At 46.9% G+C, this 25,911-nt stretch overlaps 1 protein-coding gene and 6 non-coding genes across 7 annotated transcripts in view; 5 read left to right on the top strand and 2 right to left on the bottom strand.

The window, feature by feature from the left end:
• Nucleotides 1–25,911, top strand: part of itpr3 (inositol 1,4,5-trisphosphate receptor, type 3) — a 56,449-nt gene that overhangs the window by 2,084 nt on the left and 28,454 nt on the right. Inside the window, exons 2-24 of the mRNA XM_070840387.1 lie at nt 5,866–5,936; nt 9,573–9,694; nt 10,298–10,384; nt 13,401–13,559; nt 14,233–14,331; nt 14,460–14,543; nt 15,038–15,184; nt 15,331–15,426; nt 15,594–15,638; nt 16,098–16,240; nt 16,673–16,772; nt 17,387–17,547; nt 18,454–18,595; nt 18,678–18,842; nt 18,935–19,107; nt 19,201–19,320; nt 19,674–19,749; nt 20,650–20,765; nt 20,844–21,095; nt 24,435–24,579; nt 24,674–24,818; nt 25,086–25,300; nt 25,525–25,645. Coding sequence (XP_070696488.1) covers nt 5,866–5,936; nt 9,573–9,694; nt 10,298–10,384; nt 13,401–13,559; nt 14,233–14,331; nt 14,460–14,543; nt 15,038–15,184; nt 15,331–15,426; nt 15,594–15,638; nt 16,098–16,240; nt 16,673–16,772; nt 17,387–17,547; nt 18,454–18,595; nt 18,678–18,842; nt 18,935–19,107; nt 19,201–19,320; nt 19,674–19,749; nt 20,650–20,765; nt 20,844–21,095; nt 24,435–24,579; nt 24,674–24,818; nt 25,086–25,300; nt 25,525–25,645 — 2,984 coding nt within the window. The remainder of the gene's footprint in view (nt 1–5,865; nt 5,937–9,572; nt 9,695–10,297; nt 10,385–13,400; nt 13,560–14,232; nt 14,332–14,459; nt 14,544–15,037; nt 15,185–15,330; nt 15,427–15,593; nt 15,639–16,097; nt 16,241–16,672; nt 16,773–17,386; nt 17,548–18,453; nt 18,596–18,677; nt 18,843–18,934; nt 19,108–19,200; nt 19,321–19,673; nt 19,750–20,649; nt 20,766–20,843; nt 21,096–24,434; nt 24,580–24,673; nt 24,819–25,085; nt 25,301–25,524; nt 25,646–25,911) is intronic.
• On the top strand, nt 21,206–21,278 carry trnak-uuu (transfer RNA lysine (anticodon UUU)). The gene has a single exon. It is a non-coding gene; the product is annotated as a tRNA-Lys (tRNA).
• Nucleotides 21,720–21,792, top strand: trnak-uuu (transfer RNA lysine (anticodon UUU)). Its single transcript has one exon. It is a non-coding gene; the product is annotated as a tRNA-Lys (tRNA).
• Nucleotides 22,239–22,311, top strand: trnak-uuu (transfer RNA lysine (anticodon UUU)). Its single transcript has one exon. It is a non-coding gene; the product is annotated as a tRNA-Lys (tRNA).
• On the top strand, nt 22,604–22,676 carry trnak-uuu (transfer RNA lysine (anticodon UUU)). The gene has a single exon. It is a non-coding gene; the product is annotated as a tRNA-Lys (tRNA).
• trnak-uuu (transfer RNA lysine (anticodon UUU)) lies at nt 23,363–23,435 on the bottom strand. Its single transcript has one exon. It is a non-coding gene; the product is annotated as a tRNA-Lys (tRNA).
• Nucleotides 23,761–23,833, bottom strand: trnak-uuu (transfer RNA lysine (anticodon UUU)). The gene has a single exon. It is a non-coding gene; the product is annotated as a tRNA-Lys (tRNA).

Genomic DNA, 25,911 nt, shown 5'->3' with positions numbered 1-25,911 from the left:
CTGAAGTCACTTCTTGTTATTTCAAATGAAAACCATTCTTGTTTTGTTGAATGTGAACTAGAACGTGTGGAAATGAGTGCTAATGTTAGCGAGCTAACTACAGCACGCTGGGTCCAAACAAAAATGCTAAATCATTAGCGGTTCCTGGCTAGCTCCGTGTGAACTCGTCTCCTAGCAACACCAGGGGTCAGTTGTCAAGTAACCGTTGCCGTGGGAGACACCCACTCAGAAACCTGACAGGTTTTCAACACCAGCATGTCGGAAAACCGGTTTGATCTTCTTCTTTTAATCGACTTCGGCATGTCGCCTGTTCTTCCTGTGAAAAAGCAAATATTCTAAAGTTGTGGAGAACTTTCCTCGTCTCCCCTTTGTCTTATTTTGAAGGTGTGTATGTTATTTCCTGTACTTCCTGTGGCCATGCAGAAGGAGTGCAGTAGAGAGGCCCCTTCCGGTGCGACCCATGGGACCTTATTGTGGAAATAATTAGTCTAGTCGTTAACGGCAAGAGACAAATAAAGTTTAGATCCAGTTTGAATGGTTCCCTGAACACATCACAGGATGTTCCTCAGGTTAAAGATGTTAAAGTCAGTAAAGTCTCAGTTTGTGGTGAAGACGGTAAAGAACCATTCAGTCTGGTGTCAGACCTGCTAGCTAGTGAGCTAACTCTGCTACGTCCCCATGCTAACGTCCCTCATGTCCTCTGAGCTGCTGTGTGTGATCACAGACTCCTGGTCCTCCGATGAAGGATCACAGACTCCTGGTCCTCCGATGAAGGATCACAGACTCCTGGTCCTCCGATGAAGGATCACAGACTCCTGGTCCCCTGATGAAGGATCACAGACTCCTGGTCCTCCGATGAAGGATCACAGACTCCTGGTCCCCTGATGAAGGATCACAGACTCCCGGTCCTCCGATGAAGGATCACAGACTCCCGGTCCCCTGATGAAGGATCACAGACTCCCGGTCCTCCGAGGAAGGATCACAGACTCCCGGTCCTCTGATGAAGGATCACAGACTCCCGGTCCCCTGATGAAGGATCACAGACTCCCGGTCCCCTGATGAAGGATCACAGACTCCCGGTCCTCCGATGAAGGATCACAGACTCCCGGTCCTCTGAGGAAGGATCACAGACTCCCGGTCCTCTGATGAAGGATCCCAGACTCCCGGTCCTCTGATGAAGGATCACAGACTCCTGGTCCTCTGATGAAGGATCACAGACTCCTGGTCCCCTGATGAAGGATCACAGACTCCTGGTCCTCCGATGAAGGATCCCAGACTCCTGGTCCTCTGATGAAGGATCCCAGACTCCCGGTCCTCTGATGAAGGATCCCAGACTCCTGGTCCCCTGATGAAGGATCAGACCCTCTACCTGCTGCTGGGACGTTCTGATGCTTCAACAGTTTCACCACAAACTGAGACTTTACTGACTTTAACATCACATTAGCACGGGGGCGTAGCAGAGTTAGCTCGCTAGCTAGCAGGTGAGGAGAACAATTCAAACAGACCTAAACTTTATTCGCCTGTCGCCATTGACGACCGGACAGATTCTTACTGAAACGAGGTCCACAGGAAGGGGCGGGACCTTCCTGGGTCCTGCTGACAGTTTTCAGTTCTTTTCAGTGAAGACGTTTGTGTTTTTTCTTGTTTTTAAGTCTTCAGTGAGTATTTGAGGCAAGAAAAGTGATGAAGCGATGAGTCTGTCATGTTCTGCTGTCGAGGATACAACCTTAAACACACACATACACACACACACACACACACACACACACACACACACACATACACACACATACACTGACACACACACACACACACACACACACCCTGCTATGTCTGCTTGTATGGCAGGAAAAGGAAGTGGTATCAAGTGTGTCCAAGAGAGATTTCCACTGTGCCAGTTTGTGTGTGTGTGTGTGTGTGTGTGTATGTGTGTGTGTGTGTGTGTGTGTGTGTGTGTGTGTGTGTGTGTGTGTGTTTCCTGTACTGTGGTCTCGCTCCCACTCTTCTGACTCGATCTTGACCTTTGCAGCGTCTCTGTAGTCTTTAGCTTCTCTTGTTGGTTTGATCCTATTGATCTGAGCAGCGATGGCAAAAAACAATGGGACGCCATTTTTAGCTACACGGGCGCCACACGCTAACCGCTAAGAGGAAGGGGGGGGGCATTTCATTATGTGACACTGACTGGATGGCAGAGACCCAATGCAAATATCAGACATGCAAAAGGCCGTCAGAAACAAGCCAGGCGTGACACCAGAAGGGTGGAGGCCGGTGGAGCAGCTCAGTCACAGACATGTTCAGCTGTCCACAGACTTTTGGCCACATGCTGAACACTTGAAGCTCCTCGGCTGGTTTGTGCTGTTTGCTCACAGTTTGTTTTATCAGGAGTTTAGTGCTGATGAGCAGAGAGAGACGAACAGCCTGTTTCCCTACAGTCAAATTCTGCTGCGTCTGAACAAACAGGATCCAAACAGGACGCTGTCTCCTCTTCAGCTTCGGCCCTCGTGACCCCCCACCTGCTTCTGTAGATTAGTAATAACACTAAGGAATAAAGAGGCGGTTGAGTTCTGCAGCCGGACTGTGGAGCGGGACTGAGCCCCTCAGTACTGAGCAACTCTCGGCTTTTTTTTTCTGTCGACCTTGATCGTTTCAGGTCAGCTGATAAGATAAGATACTTCTTTATCAGATCCACGATGCGTTTCACTGCACACACGGTGGAGCTGCAAAATGCTGAAATGGCTGGAAGAAGAAAAGATCGTTTCTACAGAGGAGTTCGTCCCTTTTGACTGAGGCTGACTGGGATTCACACGGGATGGAAAACACCTGCACTCATTTAGAAACGCAAATTCATATTCAAATCTGTTTTTCCCTTCTGGAGGGAGGAGGAGGAGGAGGAGGAGGAGGAGGAGGAGGAGGAGGAGGAGGAGGAGGAACAAAACAAACCACATTTGCAAGAAAAAAAACTTTAGAGGACACATAGTTCAACCAGAGATCCTCTACAGCTACAGATGTGTCACTACAGGCTGCAGTCCAGAGGTCTGAGATGGTCTCCACTTCCTGTCTCCTGAGTGGGCGTGGCCTCCTGGAGGTGAAGGTGGTGTGGATGGAGGGAAGCAGGCGGGGCTGTGGGGGCATCAATCATCTATCAATAATCAATAATCTATGTGAACACCTGTTCAGTGTCTAACATCAGTCAGACTGGAGCTCAGTGCAGGCTGACAGACTGTTAGCCTGTTAGCTTCCATGCTAACTAGCTCTGGACTCTGATAAAGTGAGCAGGTGGTGCAGGTGGTGCAGGTGGTGCAGGTGGTGCAGGTGCAGAGTGAGAGCTTTCTATCAGAAACAGCTTCAGTCATAATCTTATCTTTGGTAAAATGACAGCAACAAGTCGTAGCTGCTAAAGTTTTCTGTCGTTAGTTTGCAGAAACTCTCAGCGACGCTCTGCTTCTTCAGCCTGTGACACCTGACGGGAGGTTTGTCATCAGGTCAGGTGTGGTAACAGCGCCCCCTACAGAAATACTTTAAAGTCGTCCCCCGTCTCACCTGGATGTTCAGACTCAAGGAGGTCTGAGCAGGTTCATTCTACACAACAACAGGAAGAGACGAACTAATCCAGATGTTACTAATCCAGATGTTACTAGTCCAGATGTTACTAATCCAGATGTTACTAAACCAGATGTTACTAATCCAGATGTTACTGAACCAGATGTTACTAATCCAGATGTTACTGAATCAGGTTTCACAGCAGGAGCGTCTGAACATGTTCGGCACTGAGTCAACACACCTGAGAGCGAGTGTGTCCTGTCAATAGACCAATCACACACACACACACACACACACACACACACCTGGGACACACCTGGCAGACGGACAAAAGACGTGAGGGGCTGTTGTGGCTGTAGACTCTGTGGGCGGTCGGACAGTCAGACGAGACAGAAAGAAAAGAGCATGTTGAGAAGTGTTGCTAACCTGCTAGCGTGCACAGGGACACTAACTGATGAGGACATCTGAGGGTCTGATGAAGTGCTGAAGGTCCTTCAGCTGAAATATTTCCTTTTTACCACAGAGGCCTGTTCATCCTCCTCCTTAAGCTAAACAAACTATTTAAAACCCATGAAGTCTAACGTGTTGGTCCCTCCGTTAGATATACTGGGAGCATTTCACTGAACAGGAGGACTTTTAGGTAAAACACCTACATTTGTTTTATATTTCTGTCTTTATTCTGATTCTGATTCTGCTTATTGTTACTGAAGCGTCCGTCTGGGTTTAGTTATTTGAATAGAGTTCACAGGGGGAGCTTCCCCCCCACAACTGACCCCCCTGCAGTCACCTGATTTGTTTACAGGCTGTGGTTTTGGTTTCTAGTAAGTCTGACTGAGCCAGGAAGCAAAACCAGGACTCAGGTAATCTGAGGATCCATCGTGATTATTCAAATAGTGGAACCAGGAGGAGCTAAATTCATGAGAAGCATGTTGAGTGTTGTTTTGTTGGTGAAAGTTGTGTAGATTCATCCTATAAAACTGGACTTTTATTGTGAAATTGAAGATGGTGTAAAGTTGTGTACCACACACACACACACACACACACACACACACACACACACACACACACACACTCACACACACACACACACACATACACACACACACACACACACACCTGGCCTCCTGTGGGATGTAGTTAATGTTTGTATGAATGGACAGGTAATCCTATTGACTGCAGACTGTCTGCTCACTTCATGAAAAGGTGTGTGTGTGTGTGTGTGTGTGTGTGTGTGTGTGTGTGTGTGTGTGTGTGTGTGTGTGCCGGAGGCCTCTGTCTGTCTGTCACTAAGAGAGATTTACCTTAATGACCACACACACTCACACACTCACACACTCACACACTCACAGTGGTGTCTGGTCATGCAGACTGTTGTAATGAGGAGGTCTTACAACATTCCTGAGACAAACGATGCTGTTTTGGTCACTTTTAAGGTTTTAAGGTTTTTAAATTAGAGGAGAACTCCTCTGTTTCTCCCCCTGGGTCCTCTCTTTTGGTTTAACCAAACACACACACCAGACTACATTCACAAAAACAGGGATTTTAGAGAACAGCACACAGGAGCTGCTGCTCTGCTGCTGCCTCCATCAGTCAGTGTGTTTGTGTTATTGTGTGACTTTGTGTGACCAAAATCAAATACAACCATACAGCTGTTATATAGTTGTTGCTGGTTTGTGTGACTAAAGTGACACAAAGCTCTGTGTTCTGCAAGGTAAAATTACTGCTTTTTTCAATGGAGTCTGGTGGCTTTGAAGAGAGGGATAAACGGTTTTCTGGTTGTGTTAACATTTTATGTAACTCCACCGCTCCACCACACCTCAGAGCTAAATATTCTACCTTTTATTAACTCATCACTTTAAACGGGAGTTGCTGGCCTACTGCTGTTTTCTGTGTTGGTGTGTGACTTTGGTGTTTTGCAGGATTAGTTAAGATTCAACACAACGTTTGCTGCGGCTCAGAGGCAGAGCGGGTCGTCCGTCAACCAGATGATGTCACTGCCCCCCTCCTCTGTGTGAAATGGGTGGATGTGAATGTAAAAGCGCTTTGAGTGATCGAACACTTTACACGTACGGAGCGTTTACTGCTGTACTTCCATTTACTGCCTCTGACTGATGGCTGCAGCAGGAGAGCAGCGAGCCCTGCGTTCTTTGAGGTTAAATTGCTGTTTTTGTCAATGGAGTCTGGTGGCACCCGTTTACTGCTGCCTTTAATTATCCTCTTGCAGTTGATTCTTCACAATATGCACGTTAATGGAATTAATAGTACGTCCTGCTCCCTCCTCTCTTCTGGTGTCTCTAACTCTTCTTCTTTGGTGTTTGTCTGCAGGTTGGTAGATGACCGCTGTGTGGTCGAACCAGCTGCTGGAGATTTGGAGAATCCTCCAAAGAAGTTCAGAGGTAGGACGACTGTGTGTGTGTGTGTTTCATTTCTTGACTGTGAATACAACAAATATTAACATATATACAATATATACAAGCATAGTTACAGTTTGAAATGTGCATTTAACCACCAAACCAACTAATGAACTTACAAATGATTACAACATTTCTCTGAGATGGGATGAATACACAGAAAACTGTTGTTAATAATAAGAAGACTTAAAATACTGACGGACAGTCAAAAACAAAGCAGGAATGCTGTTTAGGAACTTAGAACTACAGCATTTCTACCCATGATCCTTTTGGTTTAACCACAAACAGCACACACACCAGACTACATTCACTAAAACAGGGATTTTAGAGAACAGGACACAGGAGCTGCTGCTCTGCTGCTGCCTCCATCAGTCAGTGTGTTTGTGTTATTGTGTGACTTTGGTGTTTTAAAGGGTTCATTCAGACCCAACATAACATTTATGCAACTCACAATAACACGAAGAACCTAAGTGGTGGAGGCAGCAACAGACCAGCAGCTTCAAGTAAAGTAGTTTTAGCATCAAAACATACTTAGTAAAGAGTAAAAGGCCTCTTCACACTCTGAGGTCTTCAAACATGTCTGGAGGGATTTAAACACCTGGAGACCTGCTGTGTTCTCCAAGCATGGTGACCTGGTCCTGGTCCTGGTCCCGGTCTTGGATCAGGTCTCTGTAATTAGAACCAAATGGAGCCCTGAAAAACCTCCTGTGTGCTGCATGAAATATGGATGATGTGTTCATGTGATGTGAGTCCAACTGTGGTCATTAGAGGCTGTTTTCCACTGGCTGCTCTGATCACACACACACACACACACACACACACACACACACACACACACATGTATATATAAAACGACGTGTTGCACCATCTGCTCTGTGCTGCTTTCGTTTCGGGGCAGCAAGCGGTTGAACCAGTTTACAAGTGGATCACAGAGAGTGATCGACAGCTCGAACTTTAAATCCAGAGCAGCCAGACGGAGCGTTAGAGGCCGTAAGGTGAGATCAGGGGTGGAAGAAGTACTCAGACTACTTGACTGAAGTCAAAAGTACTGATACCGCACTGGGAAATACTCCACTGCAATCAGAGTCCTGCGCTGAAAAGCTTATTCAAGTAAAATTATACAAGTGTCATCAGGGAAGGAGGAGGATTTTTTTATCGCTCTCTTCAAAGCCACCAGACTCCATTGAAAAAAATAGTAATTTTAACTCACAGAACACAGGAGCTGCTGGTCTATCGCTGCCTTCATCACTTAGGTTGTTTGTGTTATTGTGTGTTGCATAAATGTTATGTTGGGTCTGAATGAACCCTTTAAAACACCAAAGTCACACATTAACAGAAACAAACTCATCATTTGAGGCAGCAGCAGAGCAGCAGCTCCTGTGTCCTGTTCTCTAAAATCCCTGTTTTAGTGAATGTAGTCTGGTGTGTGTGCTGTTTGTGGTTAAACCAAAAGGATCTTCCAGGTCTCTCTCTGTAGGGATCCTTTCCATGATGCTGTCACACACTTAGAATAACACTCTGAGCCTGTCAGTGGATCAAACAAGCTCTTTTAGTGGACCTACTGTGATCAGGTGCAGTTGTCCCAAAGGATCACGTTGCAGCCATTGCAGCCCGTTTGGTGGCTGCTGGCTGAGGTGATCTACTGGACCAGTTCCAACACTTTTACTACCTACCAGTCACTCAGACACCAGGATGAGGACAGAGAGGATCATGGGTAAAACACTTGAAGTAGTAACACAGTCTCCTACTTCCTAATCGATCCAGACAAGAAACAAATGATTTTACTGATAAACGGAGTGATTGATTACGACTGATAAACAACTAAAGGTTCCTTTTTGCATTAATGTGGTTCTCAGTAAAAATACATCAGTTATGTCAGTTACTCCCACAATTATAAATGTGCACTGATAAGAGACAAAAGTGTGTGTGTGTGTGTGTGTGTGTGTGTGTGTGTGTGTGTGTGTGTGTGTTAAAAGTTCATTTTCTTAAGTCAAGATGATTTTAAACCTGAACGTCCATTTAGATCTTTACAAAGCGGCGCAGTGTGAGTACACACTGTAGGCAAATAATGTTAGACACACACACACACCTACATACACACACACACACACACACACACACACACACACACAGTAACAGCCTTAATGTGATCACAGGATCTGCTGGAGGAGGAGAGTCAATATTTACCTCGTCCTCTTGTGTCTTTTCTCTCCGGCTCTCCCTGTTCCATCCTGTTAGTGGAGCTAAACACTTTATATCCTTGTCATGGTGCCCTGAGGATGAATCCTACTGACTACTGAACTCAGTGAACCCAGCGGTGAACAGGAGACATTTTAAACAATGAATATATAAATAATAAGAATGTAGAAGTGATTAGTGAAGGATCATTAGAATTATTAGAATTAAATTAAAACGGCGTCCATAGCAACAGTCTGTCATACAGAAATAACCGACCAATCAGAACCGAGTATTCAACAACGCTGCGTAATGATAATAGTTCATTGATTGCCCCTTTATCTTCTCCTTCTTCTTGTCCTTCTCCTTCTTCTTCTTTTTCTCCTTCTTCTTCTTCTTCCTCTCTTTCTTCTCCTTCTCCTTCTTCTTCTTCTTTTTCTTCCTCTCTTTCTTCTTCTTCTCCTTCTCCTTCTTCTTCTTCTTCTTCCTCTCTTTCTTCTTCTTCTTCTTCCTCTCTTTCTTCTCCTCCTTCTTCTTCTTCTCCTTCTCCTTCTTCTTCTTCTTCCTCTCCTTCTTCTTCTTCTTCTTCCTCTCTTTCTTCTACTTCTCCTTCTCCTCCTTCTTCTTCTTCTTCCTCTCTTTCTTCTTCTTCTTCTTCCTCTCTTTCTTCTCCTCCTTCTTCTTCTTCTCCTTCTCCTTCTTCTTCTTCTTCCTCTCCTTCTTCTTCTCCTTCTCCTTCTTCTTCTTCTCCCCTTTGTCTTTTTCTTCTTCTTCTTCTGACCGTGTGAAAAGCTGCGAGAGGGAAACGTTACTTTTGGTTAACTTTCCAGGAAGTGTGTGTGAAGGCGGCCATATTGGGCTTCATGTCAGACGCTTCACCAGTTTGATGCTGTGAAACCAAAACACCTAATTAGCGCCAGGCGCTGCTCCACTGACCGATCACCAGGCCGGAACTGATCCCTCAGACCAACAGCACGGTCGGAGGTTAAATAACTGTGAGACATGAAGTCGGACGCAAAGCTAATTTAATTCTGTAGCAGCTTTCAGACACGAGACAGTTTAAAGTGACATAAAACACAAGACACAGGAACATTAACCTGCATGTAAAAGATAATAAAAGCAGCAGAAAATAAATAGTTAAAGCTCAAGAGAAGATGCGTTAAAAGACAATAAGAGCATGAAGATAAATAGATAAATAGCATGGGATCAATAAAGTCCATCTTATCTTATCTTTTATCGTTAACCAAAGACAAACTAACGTCCTCAGTGACTCTGAAGCTGCTGCAGAGCTAGTTAGCATGGAAGCTAACAGGCTAACAGTCTGTCAGCCTGACTGATGTTAGACACTGAACAGCTGGTGTTCACATAGATTATTGATAGATTATAGATTATTGATAGATTATTGATGCTCCCTGTGTTCTGATCTCTTGTCTCCTGCTGTCTCAGACTGCCTCTTCAAGGTTTGTCCTATGAGCCGTTACTCGGCTCAGAAACAGTTCTGGAAAGCCAAACAAGCCAAACATGAGAAGGACAAGATCGCTGATGTGGTGCTGCTGCAGAAGCTGCAGGTAACACACACACACACACACACACACACACACACACACACTCAGTCTGTGTAAAGAAGTGTCAGTGTCCTCAGTCTTCTTCAGCACAGCAGGACGTTCGTTTAGTAAATCATGGTCCATTTAGAGGAAGATGCACCTTAAAGAGGGGGGAGGGCTTTAGGGCGGGGCTACCTGCTCACTGACCAATCAGACGAGGGTCCTGTCTAAACCTGACCAATCAGAGGAGGGTCCTGTCTAAACCTGACCAATCAGAGGCACATAATAAATAGTTGTGCATCACTTCTGGCTGAAAGCTCCTGCTTATTGTTTGGTTGCATTAAAGCATATAAATACAACCAAAAACTGTGACATTGGAATGTTTGTTTACTTTCACTGATATTTATATTTTTTTGTATATATTTCTTATTCCTTTCCAATGTAAACCGCCCCCCCCCCCCCCCCCGTGAACTGTACAGTTTAATGTCTTTTTGCACTATTTCATCTTTTGCACATTCTGTCTTTTTTGTCGTTGTTTTGCACAATGACAATAAAAGAATTCTGATTCTGAAACACTGATCACAACCAGTGTGTGTGTGTGTGTGTGTGTGTGTGTGTGTGTTACAGCATGCGTCCAACCTGGAGCAGAAGCAGAACGAGACAGAAAACAAGAAAGTCCATGGAGACGTCGTCAAATACGGAACCGTCCTACAGGTGATCAGCTAACATTCACAGATTATTGACGACATTTAACATCAAACTGGAAATCTGTGGTCACACACACACACACACACACACACACAAAAAAGAAGACAAAGTTACAGGCCGTCCAAGACTGAAAGTAAAGCAGGTTTCCGTCTTGTGTTGCTGGAGGTCGATGTTTATTCACCTGCTGTTAGCATGTTAGCGTGTTAGCGTGTTAGCGTGTTAGCCAACTGTCCATCAGACCAAGTCAAACAGCCTCGAGGTTAAAGTAGAGTTCCCTTCATTGACGCCGAACTGTGTCCGTTTGTCTCTTTGTGTTGGTTTCAGTCGCAGTGACAGAACATGAGGATGAACCTGTGTTTGATTAGTTTGGTTCTGATTACTGATTTGATGCCATAAAAGGGGGTGTGACGTCATGATTGGCAGCTAATGCTCAGCTGTGATTGGGTCAGACGGGTGTATTTGGAGCCAGAGTCACAGATGAGTTTTCAAAGAAAACAATAAAGTAGCACCACAGGAGCTCAGGAGGGACAGAAGAGGTGATTTCCACCAGAAACATTTATAGAAAAAGAAGGGAAAATATTTTTATTACGCAGACGCTTCACTGTCCTTTTGTCTTTGCTGAGGTCTAATGTTAGCTAGCGTTAGCTACATAAACAGGAACTGGAATGAACTGCAGTCTTTAGCTACAGTTAGCAGGAGGCTAAGCTATTAGCAACATTCAGTATAGCCACAATTTATATACACAAGCTAATAAACCACCGCAGCACATGTAAATATTACAGGAACATGAAGTCAGCAGCTTCAGCCGTGATTCTGATCCTGATGCCGTTAAGTTACGTTACGTAAAAATGAACCTGAATTAGCCGCAGCTGCGAGTCTTTAGCTAACGTTACAGTTAGCAGGAGGCTAAAGTGTTAGCACCATCCAACATGGCCGCTCCTCTCCTGCTCTCCTGGTGAACCACCACCATGTGGATGTTGTCAGTCTGATGATGACGCTCCCTAACAAAGCCGTCAGCTCCTCCAGGTGTAGCAGGAACCTGAAGGCAGCAGCTTCACGGTGACTCTGTTTCACTGCCTTCACTGTGATTGGACGAAGCCTCCTGTCGACGGGTAGATTTACTAAAACCTGAAAACAGCCCAGAGGAGCACGAGGCCAGTTTACTGTCAGAGCAGCTGAACTACAGCATGATGGAGGTTATTATGGGATGTTTACCCACTGACATTAAACATTAAATAAATGGCGTACTGCAGCTTTAACGTCCCCTCACGTCCCCGGCTCTGTGTGGCTGTGTGGACGGTATGTGGCGAGGCGTGACTGAACACGTTTCTGAGTATGATAACACTCACCTGGCTGCTGTCGGCTCGCCGCCATGGCAACCAGGTGACTCACAGCCCTCCCCTGCCCTGCCTCCTCGCCATGGCAACATGTGTCCGTCTGAGTGTGCTGGTACATGTGTAATCATTTACTGTTACACACACACACGCACACACGCACACACACACACACACACGCACGCACGCACGCACGCACACACACACACACGCACGCACGCACACACACACACACACACACACGCACGCACGCACGCACGCACACACACACACACACACACGCACACTTTGTCTTTACTCTGTGTGTGTATCGACTTATTGCTATCTGTTAGTGTCAATATTGACTTCGCTTTAGGGGTGAAGAGCTGTCATCAGGACACACACACATGCACGCACACACACACAAAGACACACACACACACACACACACACACAAAGACACACACACACACACACACACACACAAAGACACACACACACACACACACAAAGACACACACACACACACACACACACACAAAGACACACACACACACACACACAAAGACACACACACACAAAGACACACACACACACACACACACACACACACACTCACACACACACACACACACAAAGACACACACACACACACACACACACACAAAGACACACACACACACTCACACACCTTTCTCCTTCAGGAATCTTTATCTTAACAATCTGCCACAGTTTCTTTACAGTTTCACTCAGCAAGCAACCACACCCAGACTGTCACTGTGTGTGTGTGTGTGTGTGTGTGTGTGTGTGTGTGTTGAGGGTGTGGAGAGGGTTCCTTGGATCTGAGTCTCTCCATTAAACTGTACAGTTTAATGGACGGTAACAGTACAAAAGAGAGCTGAGCTGCACCTTCACATGTTTAAACACTCACACACACACACACACGCACACACACACACACGCACACACACACACACACACACACACGCACACACACACACTCACACACACACTCACACACACACACACTCACACACACACACTCACACACACACACACACACACACACACACACACACACACACACACACACACACGGAGGACTCTCGGTCCGTCCCTTAATGCTTCCTGACTTCCTGTCTGAGTCCGTTGGTTCCTGCTGAAGAAGGAAACCTTTAAAACACCTCATTAATATTCAGTTTCATGTTTAATTTCCTTTAGTGGTTCACAGCTTTTTACTTCTGTCCTCCAAAGTTACAGCTTTTGTTTTCGTCCTTCCACTGCAGCTTAAGAGGGAAACATTGATGTGGATCAGGCCTCTGTAGAGACGTGGATCAGGCCTCTGTAGAGACGTGGATCAGGTCTCTGTAGAGACGTGGATCAGGTCTCTGTAGAGACGTGGATCAGGCCTCTGTAGAGACGTGGATCAGGCCTCTGTAGAGACGTGGATCAGGCCTCTGTAGAGACGTGGATCAGGCCTCTGTAGAGACGTGGATCAGGTCTCTGTATAAAGTCCACAATCAGAATCAGTTCATACAAACAGAAGGAAATGGTGTGTTTGTTGGGGACTATTTCCAGCGGCGGATGAATCCACGTGGTGCTGTAGTGAGTGTTTGTGGCAGCAGGACAGTGTGTGTGTGTGTGTGTGTGTGTGTGTGTGTGTGTGACTGAGTCGGTGTCCCCACACTAATCGTGCTCTTTGTCTCCAGTTGCTCCACATGAAGAGTAATAAGTACCTGACGGTGAACAAGCGGCTGCCGGCTCTGCTGGAGAAGAACGCCATGCGGGTCACTCTGGACGGGACGGGCAACGAGGGCTCCTGGCTCTTCATCCAGCCCTTCTGGAAGCTCCGCGCCAACGGGGACAACGTAAGCACACACACACACACACACACTACTATTCATGGGCCCCAGAGGATGAATCCTGATGATTTGTTCCCTTCAGGGAAAACTTCTACCAACAATACATCAAAATCGTCTGCAGTGACTTTTCCTCTAAAATACAACCACTGAACTATTCCTCACATCAGCAGGCACTGTTATAGTCTCAGTAGTCTCAGTAGTCTCAGTAGTCTCAGTAGTCTCAGTAGTCTCACTAGTCTCAGTAGTAGTCGCAGTAGTCGCAGTAGTAGTCTCAGTAGTAGTCGCAGTAGTCGCAGTAGTAGTCTCAGTCGTCTCACTAGTCTCAGTAGTAGTCGCAGTAGTCGCAGTAGTAGTCTCAGTAGTAGTCGCAGTAGTCGCAGTAGTAGTCTCAGTCGTCTCACTAGTCTCAGTAGTCTCAGTAGTCTCACTAGTCTCAGTAGTAGTCGCAGTAGTAGTCGATGGAGTCGTAGTAGTCGCAGTAGTAGTCTCAGTAGTCTCAGTAGTAGTCTCAGTAGTAGTCTCAGTAGTAGTCGCAGTAGTCGCAGTAGTAGTCTCAGTAGTCGCAGTAGTAGTCGTAGTAGTCGCAGTAGTAGTCTCAGTAGTCGCAGTAGTAGTCTCAGTAGTCGCAGTAGTAGTCTCAGTAGGAGGAGTACTTACTGTACTACGCTGCCTGCTGCAGGTGGTGGTGGGAGATAAAGTGATCCTGAACCCGGTGAACGCCGGCCAGCCGCTTCACGCTTCAAACTACGAACTGAGCGACCACCCCGGCTGCAAGGAGGTGAGAACCCGCCGTGGTCAGTTCTGTGCCATGTGACCTGTGTCACGTGACCTGTGTCATGTGACCTGTGTCACGTGACCTGTGTCATGTGACCTGTGTCATGTGACCTGCTCTGTCTCCCTCCGCAGGTGAACTCAGTGAACTGCAACACCAGCTGGAAGATCAACCTGTTCATGATGTTCAGCGACCACCGAGAGGAGGTCCTCAAAGGGGTGAGTGAAAAATGATCCAGTCGATTTTGGGAACATCTAAAATAGAAAAGCAGACTCAGTGTGACTTTGTCTCAGTGTTTGTCACAGTGAATCATAGAAAAACAACATGTTCCTCATGGCTGCAGAACTTCCCTTAGAATCGTCATGTTTTAAAGTTTTCTTCAGTATCACAGTTATCCAGCGACAGCTGCCTTTGATTTTATGGATCCACTGTAAACAGGAGCAGCCAACAGCCGATTAGGCCCACTTTTTATGTAAATATTAAAAAATCACAGGACTCGAACGCAGTGTAAATCTATGACAGCATTGTACTTCCTGTTTACGCACCACAAAGGATTATGGGAACTGGAGTTCTAAACCTTAAAGCACGATTATCCCCCCAATATTAAGACAAGGCTGCGCTGTCAATGTTTTACTTCAACATTATTGGTAGGTCTGACATACGAATGCTGTGGAACTGCCCTTTAACGCTCCTTCGACCTCCCGTCTCCCAGGGCGACGTGGTGCGCTTGTTTCACGCCGAGCAGGAAAAGTTTCTGACCTGCGACGAGTATAAGAGCAAACTACACGTCTTCCTCCGAACCACGCTGAGGCAGTCGGCGACCTCGGCGACCAGCTCCAACGCCCTGTGGGAGGTCGAGGTACACACACACACACACACACAGTCACACACACTCACACACACACACACACACACACATACACACACACACACAGTCACACACACTCACACACACACACACTGAAGTTGTATTAAACTGTCTCTGTGTGCTGATTGGTCCGTCAGGTTGTCCATCATGACCCGTGTCGTGGGGGGGCTGGACACTGGAACAGCCTCTATCGCTTCAAACACCTCGCCACCGGCAACTACCTGGCTGCTGAGGTAACCATGGCAACACTGGCTGGACGGACCAGTCACAATAACATTGTGTTAATAAGTTTTGTGTCTTCCTGTTTGGATTCTTGGAGAACGACAGAAATATTTAGATTTGTTGCTGCAGATAAAATGTTTCTGCTTTAACGTTGTTGTTGTTGTTGTTGTTGTTGTAGGAGAACCCCGGATACAAAGGAGACAACGCAGAGTCGTCGTCCGTGGTGAGTTTGAACCTTTTTACCATCAGAAGTTGTTGGTGCTGTTTGTTGGTGCTGTTTCTGGTTACAGAGATACACCCTCCTCAAACACACCAGACTCCATTCACAAAAACAGTCATTTTACTTCGCAGAACCCAGAAGTTGCTGGTCTACTGCTGCCTCCATCAGTTAGTGTGTTTGTGTTAATGTGCGTTACAAAATTATTGTGTTGGATCCAAACGAACTATTTAAAACACCAAAGTCACACAGTAACATAAACACACTGACTGATGGAGGCAGCAGCAGAGCAGCAGCTCCTGTGTCCTGTTCTCTAAAATCCCTGTTTTAGTGAATGTAGTCTGGTGTGTGTGCTGTTTGTGGTTAAACCAAAAGGATCTTCCAGGTCTCTCTCTGTAGGGATTCTTTGTGTGTTTTAACCCGTTCACCTCCTCAACCTCGCCCTGACCTCTGACCTCTCTGCAGATGGACGGTAGTCGTAGCAACAAGCGCTCCCACGGCGAGAGGATCAAGTACAAGTTGGTGGCGGTGGCTCACGGGAGCGACATCGCCTCGCTGTTTGAGCTCGACCCGACCACGCTGCAGAAGACCGACTCATTCGTACCACGGTAAGAGCGGTTCCTTTTACTTCCTGCAGATTTTTCACAATAAAAGCCCACAGACACTCGAAGATAATGCACTAAAGACACATTGGCAATATTTGAAATCGCACCAAAATTCTCAGCAAAGTTTCCTTTTTTTCAATGATTTTCTTTTCCTTCATCTCTGGATCTGTTGTGCTGCTGCTGCTGGCAGAAACACAGGACAGGAACTGCACACAGCTCCCTTTCTGCAGGCTTTTATTGTGACACATTTGTGCAGGAACTCTCAAACAGCTGCTTTACATCGATAAAAAGAACCAAATACATGGCAAAGTCGACCTGAGTGGAATTTCTTACTGAGTGAAAAGCAAATTCGCAGCAGATTAGTGAGTAAAGAACCCGTAAGAGGGAGGCCGAGTGATGTGGATGAATTATGAATCCTGCAAGTTTGTGTTGCAGGAACTCGTACGTACGACTGAGACACTTGTGCACCAACACCTGGATCCAGAGCACCAACGTCCCCATCGACGTCGACGAGGAGCGACCCATCAGACTCATGGTCGGTCCGCAGACACGCCTGTGGCTCAACACTTCCTGTAGGCGTGAAAACAAACATGGCGTGAAGGGAATCAGGTTATTTTACGGGACAGACGGGGATTAGTGTCCATCGATCAGCACGATGAAATGAAATATTAACACAGATAAACTGTTTGGACGGATGTTCGTGTGGCGACTTTTCACCGAGAGAAATATAGAAATAGATATATAGATAATTAGTGACGTGTTTCAGTTTAGGAAAAGAAGATAAATAGAAAAGGCCAACACACAATAAGTAGAATAAATTAGTAGTATTTATTTAAAACATGCCGTCTGTATAACCCTGATTCACTTTAAACCTATAAACAGACACTTCTGTAAATAGTGTGAAGGTAATAGTTTCAGACACGAAGGGAAAAACTTTTACATTTAAAATATGAAACGTCAACAAGTAAATGAGACATTTCAGTATCAGCACCTGAGAGGATTTCTTTTTATATATATATATATATATAAGAAATCCTTCCTCCTGCCGCTGACACAAACTAACACCACTCATGTCACTGGTTTAATAGTGGTGGTGTATTTCGGTGTGTGTGAAGTGTGTGTGTGTGTTAACGGACCTTCCTCCTGCAGTTGGGAACGTGTCCGACCAAAGAAGACAAGGAGGCGTTCGCCATCGTCTCCGTTCCCGTGATGGAGATCAGAGATCTGGACTTCGCCAACGATGCGAGCGCCATGCTGAGCACCGTGGTCGACCAGTTCAGCCAGGGCTTCATCAGCCCCAACGACCGGCGGTACGACGCTGTGTGTGTGTGTGTGTGTGTGTGTGTGTGTGTGTGTGTGTGTGTGTGTGTGTGATTAATCATAATTTCCTCCCAATATAAAATCAATACTTGAGCAGTTGCATGACTCCTTAGATGTTACTTGATGTCACCATGTTTTTCTTTCTGTGGAAGGTTTGTCTGTCGGCCATCTTGGTTTCACTCTTCTTTTCATACCAAGATGGAAATGTTCCTGTTTTTTAAAGGAACTGCAAACACACCAGACTCCATTCACAAAAACAGTGATTTTACCTCACAGAACATGGTTCTTTGTGAGACATTAGCGTTTTAAAGAGTTAGTTTGGGATAACACAAGCTAACTAACCGATGGAGGCAGCAGCTCCTGTTCTGTGAGCTTTTGTCATAAATCAGATGCTCGCTGACGTCTGGAGCAGCGATAATGTCTTCACGACTTCAGTATTTTAAAACCTGGGTCCTATTTGTACATATTAGTGACTAGAAGGTACAAGAAGTGTTAGAGATGGTCCAGTAGATAAAGTCGTTACATCAGACTCGATTGATTAGTTTATTTGAGTTCTTGTGTGACTTTGATGTTTGAATGGGTCACTTCAGATCCAACTCAACATTTGTGTAACACAAATAACACAAACTGACGAAGTGAAGCAGCAGTAGACCAGCAAAACCCCTGTTTTAGTGAATGTAGTCTGGTGTGTGTGCTGTTTGTGGTTAAACCAAAAGGATCTTCCAGGTCTCTCTCTGTAGGGATCCTTTCCATGATGCTGTCACACACTTAGAATAACACTCTGAGCCTGTCAGTGGATCAAACAAGCTCTTTTAGTGGACCTACTGTGATCAGGTGCAGTTGTCCCAAAGGATCAGTCACTCAGACATTCTCCTTTAATAATTGCTGTTTTTCAGGTTTGCCATCAAGCTGCTGGAGGACTTGGTTTTCTTCGTGGCTGACGTCGTCAACAGCGGTCAGGCGGTCCTGGACGTGGTCATGACCAAAGCCAACCGAGAGCGACAGAAACTGATGAGAGAGCAGAACATCCTCAAACAGGTATCATCCACAGTCCCTCAGGAGTTTAACAGCAGCAGGAGCAGCTAACGGTGGAGTGATTGGTGTGTGACTGTGTGTTCAGATCTTCGGCATCCTGAAGGCTCCCTTTAAGGACCGGGGGGCAGGCGAAGGTCCTCTGCTCCGTCTGGAGGAGCTGGCAGACCAGAAGAACACTCCCTACCAGTACATGTTCAGGCTCTGCTACAGAGTGCTGCGACACTCCCAGGAGGACTACCGCAAGAACCAGGTGAGGATGACCGACCGGTCGGAGCTGCGATCCAGGATCCCGCTCCTCTGATTGTTTTAGCCCCCGTCATGTTGTCCTCCCCCCGTCTCCAGGAGCACATAGCGAAGCAGTTCGGCGTGATGCAGAGTCAGATCGGCTACGACATCCTGGCTGAGGACACCATCACCGCCCTGCTGCACAACAACCGCAAGCTGCTGGAAAAACACATCACCAAGACCGAGGTGGAGACCTTCGTCAGCCTGGTCCGCAAGAACCGAGAGCCCAGGTACTCATGGAGGGGGGAGACGGGGGGGGAGACGGGGTCACCTTGTCGTTGTTGGTTTGTTCTCTGACTGTGAGCGTGTGGGCGTCCCTGCAGGTTCTTGGACTACCTGTCAGACCTCTGTGTGTCCAACAACGTGGCCATCCCCGTCACTCAGGAGCTCATCTGCAAGTGTGTGCTGGACCCCAAGAACCAGGACATCCTCATCAAGACAGAGTGAGGGAGGGGGGACGGGAGGGGAGGAGAGGGGAGGGGAGGAGAGGAGAGGAGAGGGGAGGAGAGGAGAGGAGAGGAGGAAAGAGGGGAGGAGAGAGAGGATAGAGGAGAGGGGAGGAGAGGAGAGAAGAGAGGGGAGGGGAGGAGAGGAGAGGAGAGGAGAGGAGAGAGGGGAGGAGAGAGGGGAGGAGAGGGGAGGAGAGGAGGAGAGAGGGGAGGAGAGAGAGGATAGAGGAGAGGAGAGAGGGGAGGGGAGGAGAGGGAGGAAAGGGGAGGAGTCTGTTCTTCAGTTCAGACGATCACTGACTAATTAACACGTCTGATTGATCTGATTCATGTTTCGCTCCCTCCAGGCGTCGTGTCCCCAAGGAGGTGCCGCCTGGAGGCATTCAGGGGGAGTACATGGACGACTACGGGGACGAGGACGAGGTGTGTCTGCTGAGGTTTAACTGTTTGTGCTTCAGGTTGTAATAACACTAATATAACTGTATATGGTGTAATTTAACTACACGTGACTCTAAATGGTAAGTGGTCTGTGTGAAGCACCTTTCTAGTCTCTCAAAGTGTTTTTACATGATCAGGGGTGTCAGACTGGTAAAATCACAGCGTAATAACCTTTAAATAACGACGACTCCACATTTTCCCTTTTGTTTTAGTGCCTTCTGAAATGTTCACATGTGATGAGCTGCTGCTGCACAGCTTCACATCACAGAGCGTCTACAAAGACACTCAGTCACGTGATATTTTACTTTATCATCAAAACAACTTTTATTAAATTAGTTCAAATTTACATTCATCTCCACACCTGACGCACCATCCAAACTAAAGCGTGAAGCCCCCCCCGCCCTGTAAATGTAATATAAAAGAACCATGTGGTTCCACTGAACCGTTCAGTGTTTCCACAGAACACATTCGTTTTCACAGAAATATGTCCTTCAGTGTCTGAAATAGCTAATTAATGTCGTCTCTGTCATTTTGACACTCGTCCCGCGGGCCGGATCGGACCCTCAGGCGGGCCGGTTTTGGCCCGCGGGCCGTATGTTTGACACCCCTGCATTAGATCCTGGTTGATCCAGGAGGAATCTGAGCTGCAGGAGACCGTTCCTTCACACTGAAGCTGCTTCAGGAGCAGCGACCTTCGGCCTGATGGACGTCTCCTGGAGAGAACGAGATCCTGGAGGTGTCTGTGATGTCACCAGATGATCACATGACCCGTTATCATTCAGACATGAATGTAACGGCGACCATGTTCTGTTTGCTGTAGTTCTAAATGTGGTGCGGGGCGGATTAGGGTCCCGTCAGGATTATGGAGCTGTGGTGTGTCTGCAGGTGTGGCTGGTGTGGACAGACAAGACCAACGAGAGGCAGGAGAAGGGCATCCGACAGCTGGCTCAGGAGGCCAGGCAAGGAAACGCCCACGACGAGAACGTCATCACCTACTACAGGTAGACGGCGTCACTTCGCTCTCAGTTTGCTGAATGAAGGGAAGGTTGTCAGTGAGCCAAACGTCGTGTCGCCTTCAGGTACCAGCTGAAGCTCTTCGCCCGGATGTGTCTGGACCGCCAGTATCTGGCCATCGACGAGATCTCGAAGCAGCTGGACGTGGAGCTCATCTTCCTGTGCATGATGGACGAGACGCTGCCCTTCGACCTGCGGGCCTCCTTCTGCCGCCTCATGCTGCACGCCCACGTGGACCGAGACCCCCAGGAGCTGGTGACCCCCGTCAAGTTCGCCCGCCTCTGGACTGAGATCCCCACCGCCATCAGCATCAAAGAGTCAGTGGGTTTTTATTCTGCACCAGTGGGCGATGGGAATTCTGGGAAATGTTTAGAGTTTGATGTGTTTTTTGCCGTCCGGTAAAGATCAGAGGTCTGACTCACCTGAAGCCTGAGTAGCTCAGCTGGTAGAGCATCAGACTTTTAATCTGAGGGTCCAGGGTTCAAGTCCCTGTTCAGGTGTTATGTTTATAGTCCTCACTGTTCTCTCTGAAAACTGTTTGTACTCAGACTCACACTTTGTGTTTCAGTTGGAGACAGAGATTGTAGAACAACATTCTTGTTAGCTAGAAGTTCATGTTCTTCTGGTGTCCATGACGGCTCCATGGCGGCTCCACAGCTCCATGGCGGCTCCATGGCGGCTCCATGGCGGCTCCACAGCTCCATGACGGCCTCCTTCTGGACCGGAGGGACGTCACATGTAGTTTAAGATCAGATGAGAGAGACTTCATTCCTCCCACTGTGGTGAACTTCACTGGTTCCAGCAGCAGAAACAGAGTCACACCCTCCACCAAAGGCCCTGCTGCCTCTCACCTGGTGGCTTTCAGTCCAGCTCATGTTGCTTTAGCAGATAAATCAGGATTTGGACTCAGATGTTCTCCTGCAGGTAGAAGGTCACCTGAAGCCTGAGTAGCTCAGCTGGTAGAGCATCAGACTTTTTATCTGAGGGTCCAGGGTTCAAGTCCCTGTTCAGGTGTTAGCTTTGTTTACAGGAAGACGTCCCAACAGAACAGATGAACTGTGGTATGTTACAGGAGGCTTGTCTGTGTCCTCAGGGGATAGTTAGTGAACTTTAGTGCCAGACGGTGTGAGATCACCATTATTCTCCTCCTTCAGGCGAAGTGTTTATGTTTCCACTGTACTCGTACATCGTGTGCAGTGGAGGGATAATATAACATGCTCCATAACACTGCCGTCTTCTTCTCATTTGATGTCGTGATGATGGAGGTGGAGAGCAAAGTGTAACGACGTCGTGGCACTGTGTTACATCAGCTTCCTGTCCTGGTTACTGATCTGAATCCAGTCCTGGTCACTTTTCACCCCTCTGCTCTGTTGTAGCTAACACTGCTAAAGTGCTGCTATCATTAGTAGATAAATCTTGACTCTGTGGTATCTTGACCTCCAGAGGATGAACCTGCTGAAGCCTGAGTAGCTCAGCTGGTAGAGCATCAGACTTTTAATCTGAGGGTCCAGGGTTCAAGTCCCTGTTCAGGTGTTAGCTTTGTTGGTTTGTGTTTGCAGGAAGACGTCCCAACAGAAATGCTGAACTGGAGGCCAGGCTGCTTGTCTGTGTCCTCTGGGGATAGTTAGTGAACTTTAGTGCCAGACAGATCACCATTAGTCATGACGGTCTCCAGGTCTCCCTGTAGTTTATGGTCTTAATCACATATTTACATCATTGTTGTCTTGGTGTCATCAGGTTATACACAAATGTAAAGGGGACCTATCGTTAGTATATAAATCATGACTCAGTGGTATCTTGACCTCCAGAGGATGAACTTGCTGAAGCCTGAGTAGCTCAGCCGGTAGAGCATCAGACTTTTAATCTGAGGGTCCAGGGTTCAAGTCCCTGTTCAGGCGTTAGCTTTGTTACTGATAAACTGGGTTTCTAGACATATTACAGGAGGCTTGTCTGTGTCCTCTGGGGATAGTTAGTACCAGACAGTTTGAGATCAGCTGTGATCATTTTGAACACTAAAGTCAGTCACAGTGTCAGAAACACACCCGTTACCCTCCACCTCTCCCGAGGTCTATCCTCTGCAGTCCAGAAAACACTTCCTCCTGCCTCATCTACAGAACGGACCCTGTGCAGAGTCCCTGTCACAGATTTTACATCTAAACTCGTCCATAGATTCATAGATTTATATTGTTCTTGTCCAGAGCACAGGAAGTCACTTTCCTTGGATGTGTTCACGATGTGTTCACGATCCACCAGCTGATCGTCAGTAAAGGTGTTTAGAACCACTACTTGTTCTGTGCTGTGGTTCTAGTGGACACAGAGGATGTTCTCTGCTCCTGAACATATATGCTAATGTATGCTAATGTATGCAAATGTATGCTAATATAACATGACCAGGATCTTGTGGTAGTTTGTTGTATTAGTACATAAAGTTGAGACACGAACAGTTTACCCAAATCTCAACCCCACAGACCATGAATGATGACAACAGTGAACACTAAGTAGACTTGACCTAACGACTGAGCAGGAGGTCTAACCTCTGGAGGATAAGATCCAAATGTATCTTAACACAAACCAACAAATCGAACGCCTGAACAGGGACTTGAACCCTGGACCCTCAGATTAAAAGTCTGATGCTCTACCGGCTGAGCTACTCAGGCTTCAGCAAGTTCATCCTCTGGAGGTCAAGATCACGCGAGTCAAGATTTATCTACTAACGATAGGTCCCCTTTACATTTGTGTATAACCTGATGACACCAAGACAACAATGATGTAAATATGTGGCAAAATAAGTGAGTAAGACCATAAACTGCAGCTAGAACACAGAACATGAGCACGTGGCCACAGGGAGACCTCCTGGTCCCCTCACACCGTCTGGCACTAAAGTTCACTAACTATCCCCAGAGGACACAGACAAGCCTTCTGTGACATACCACAGTTCATCTGTTGGGACGTCTTCCTGCAGACACAAACCAACAAAGCTAACGCCTGAACAGGGACTTGAACCCTGGACCCTCAGATTAAAAGTCTGATGCTCTACCAGCTGAGCTACTCAGGCTTCAGGTGACCTTCCACCTGCAGGAGAACATCTGAGTCCAAATCCTGATTTATCTGCTGAAGCAACATGAGCTGGACTGAAAGCCACCAGGTGAGAGGCAGCAGGGCCTTTGGTGGAGGGTGTGACTCTGTTTCTGCTGCTGGAACCAGTGAAGTTCACCACAGTGGGAGGAATGAAGTCTCTCTCATCTGATCTTAAACTACATGTGACGTCCCTCCGGTCCAGAAGGAGGCCGTCATGGAGCTGTGGAGCCACCATGGAGCCACCATGGAGCCGTCATGGAGCCGTCATGGAGCTGTGGAGCCGTCATGGAGCTGTGGAGCCGTCATGGACACCAGAAGTTTGCTCGTAGCTTTAACAGTTTTGCAGGTGTTAGCTAGCAGCTGTAACACGAACACGTTACCGTCTCTCAGGTTCAGTGGAGGCTGAACTACAGACACATCACGGTCTGTAGTTCTCACCTTCACCACATTAGCAGAAGCATCATGAAGTTTGTCCCGATGACATCCTGTCTGCGTTCTGGCTGTCTAGGTTTAATGCTGATCACACTGGACCTGCTGTCGTCTCTTGTTAAGTGCCGCCTCACACGTTTCCTCCTCAGTTACGACTCCAACATGGACGACAGCAGAGACAACAAGAAGAACCGATTCTCCAACACCATGGCCTTCATGGAGGAGTATCTCAACAACGTGCTGAACGACGAGCTGCCGTTTCACAACGAGGAGAAGAACAAGCTCACGTACGAGGTCTGTCTGCGGCTCTCGCTTTAAAACCACGGCCGTCCGTCTGGTTCCTCCTCTTCCTCGTGTTCACCCGGTCTGTTTGCTGCTCCTCCTCCAGGTGGTGAGTCTGGCCAGACACCTGATCTACTTTGGTTTCTACAGTTTCTTTGAGCTGCTCAGACTCACCAGAACCCTGCTGGGCATCATCGACTGCAGACCAAACCCTGGATACGCCGGCCTGGTGTTTCACGATGACGGATCAGGTACTCTTCTTCATACAGACTGATACCGACCAATCAGAGGACGCTTCTTTATACAGACTGATACCGACCTGATTTTCCTTTGGAAACGATGTGTTCAGGACGTTTCTTGTAATTTTTCTCTGCTGAAAGTTTTCATGCAACAAAAACTAAAAACTTCACACACAAAACTTGTAAAAGAACCATAAACTGTCCTCAAGGTGGCGCTGTAACATTCAAGTTTACATTTCATAATGTAAACTAATAATTGCTGTTTTCTTCTGTCCGAAGGGAAGAACGTGAAGCGCTCCATCCATGGGATGGGTCAGATGATGTCCACCATGGTCCTCAACAGGAAGCAGTCCATGTTCGGCGGTTCAGGAGCCAGGGGGGCGGGGCTGGGGGCGGGGCTCGTGCTGGACGGACAGAGAGGCAACAAGGACAGTATCGACAAGATGGACCTGACGGTGATGGACACCAAGCTGAAGATACTGGAGATATTACAGGTCAGTCCTGACTTATATGGATTATCCAGCCAGGGGCCACTTTATTAGGGACCCCTGCTGCTGTAACTGGATCCTGTGTGACATTATTATTATTATTATTATTATTATTATTATTATTATTATATATTATTATTATTATTATTATTATTATTATTATTATTATTATTATTATATTATTATATTATTATTATTATATCATCACCATCCACTCTGCTCTCCGTCAGTTCATCCTGAACGTTCGACTCGACTACCGCCTCTCCTTCCTGCTGTCTGTGTTCAAGAAGGAGTTTGTGGATGTTTATCCTATGGCTGATGCCGACGCCACCACCAACATGGAGCACGCAGGTGCACACACACACACACACACACACACACACACACTCACACACACATGTTGGCAGAGGGCTCGTGGGCCAAACTAATTAGTTTGCCTCCTTCTTCTGTTGGGTTATAATGAGTTCAGGTTTTCCTCTGATCCTCCAGCTGTGGTGAGGCTGTTTAATTACATTATATATAATAAAGTTATTTATTAGAATAAATCTGATGTTTGTGTTCAGGTTTATTCTGCTAAATGTAATTTAGGAGAAAGTTGTACCTGATGCATCTTCACT

This window comes from Pempheris klunzingeri, chromosome 11 (assembly GCF_042242105.1).
Source record: "Pempheris klunzingeri isolate RE-2024b chromosome 11, fPemKlu1.hap1, whole genome shotgun sequence".
In the NCBI taxonomy this organism is placed as follows: domain Eukaryota; kingdom Metazoa; phylum Chordata; class Actinopteri; order Acropomatiformes; family Pempheridae; genus Pempheris; species Pempheris klunzingeri.
This window is presented reverse-complemented; position numbering and strand designations above follow the sequence as displayed.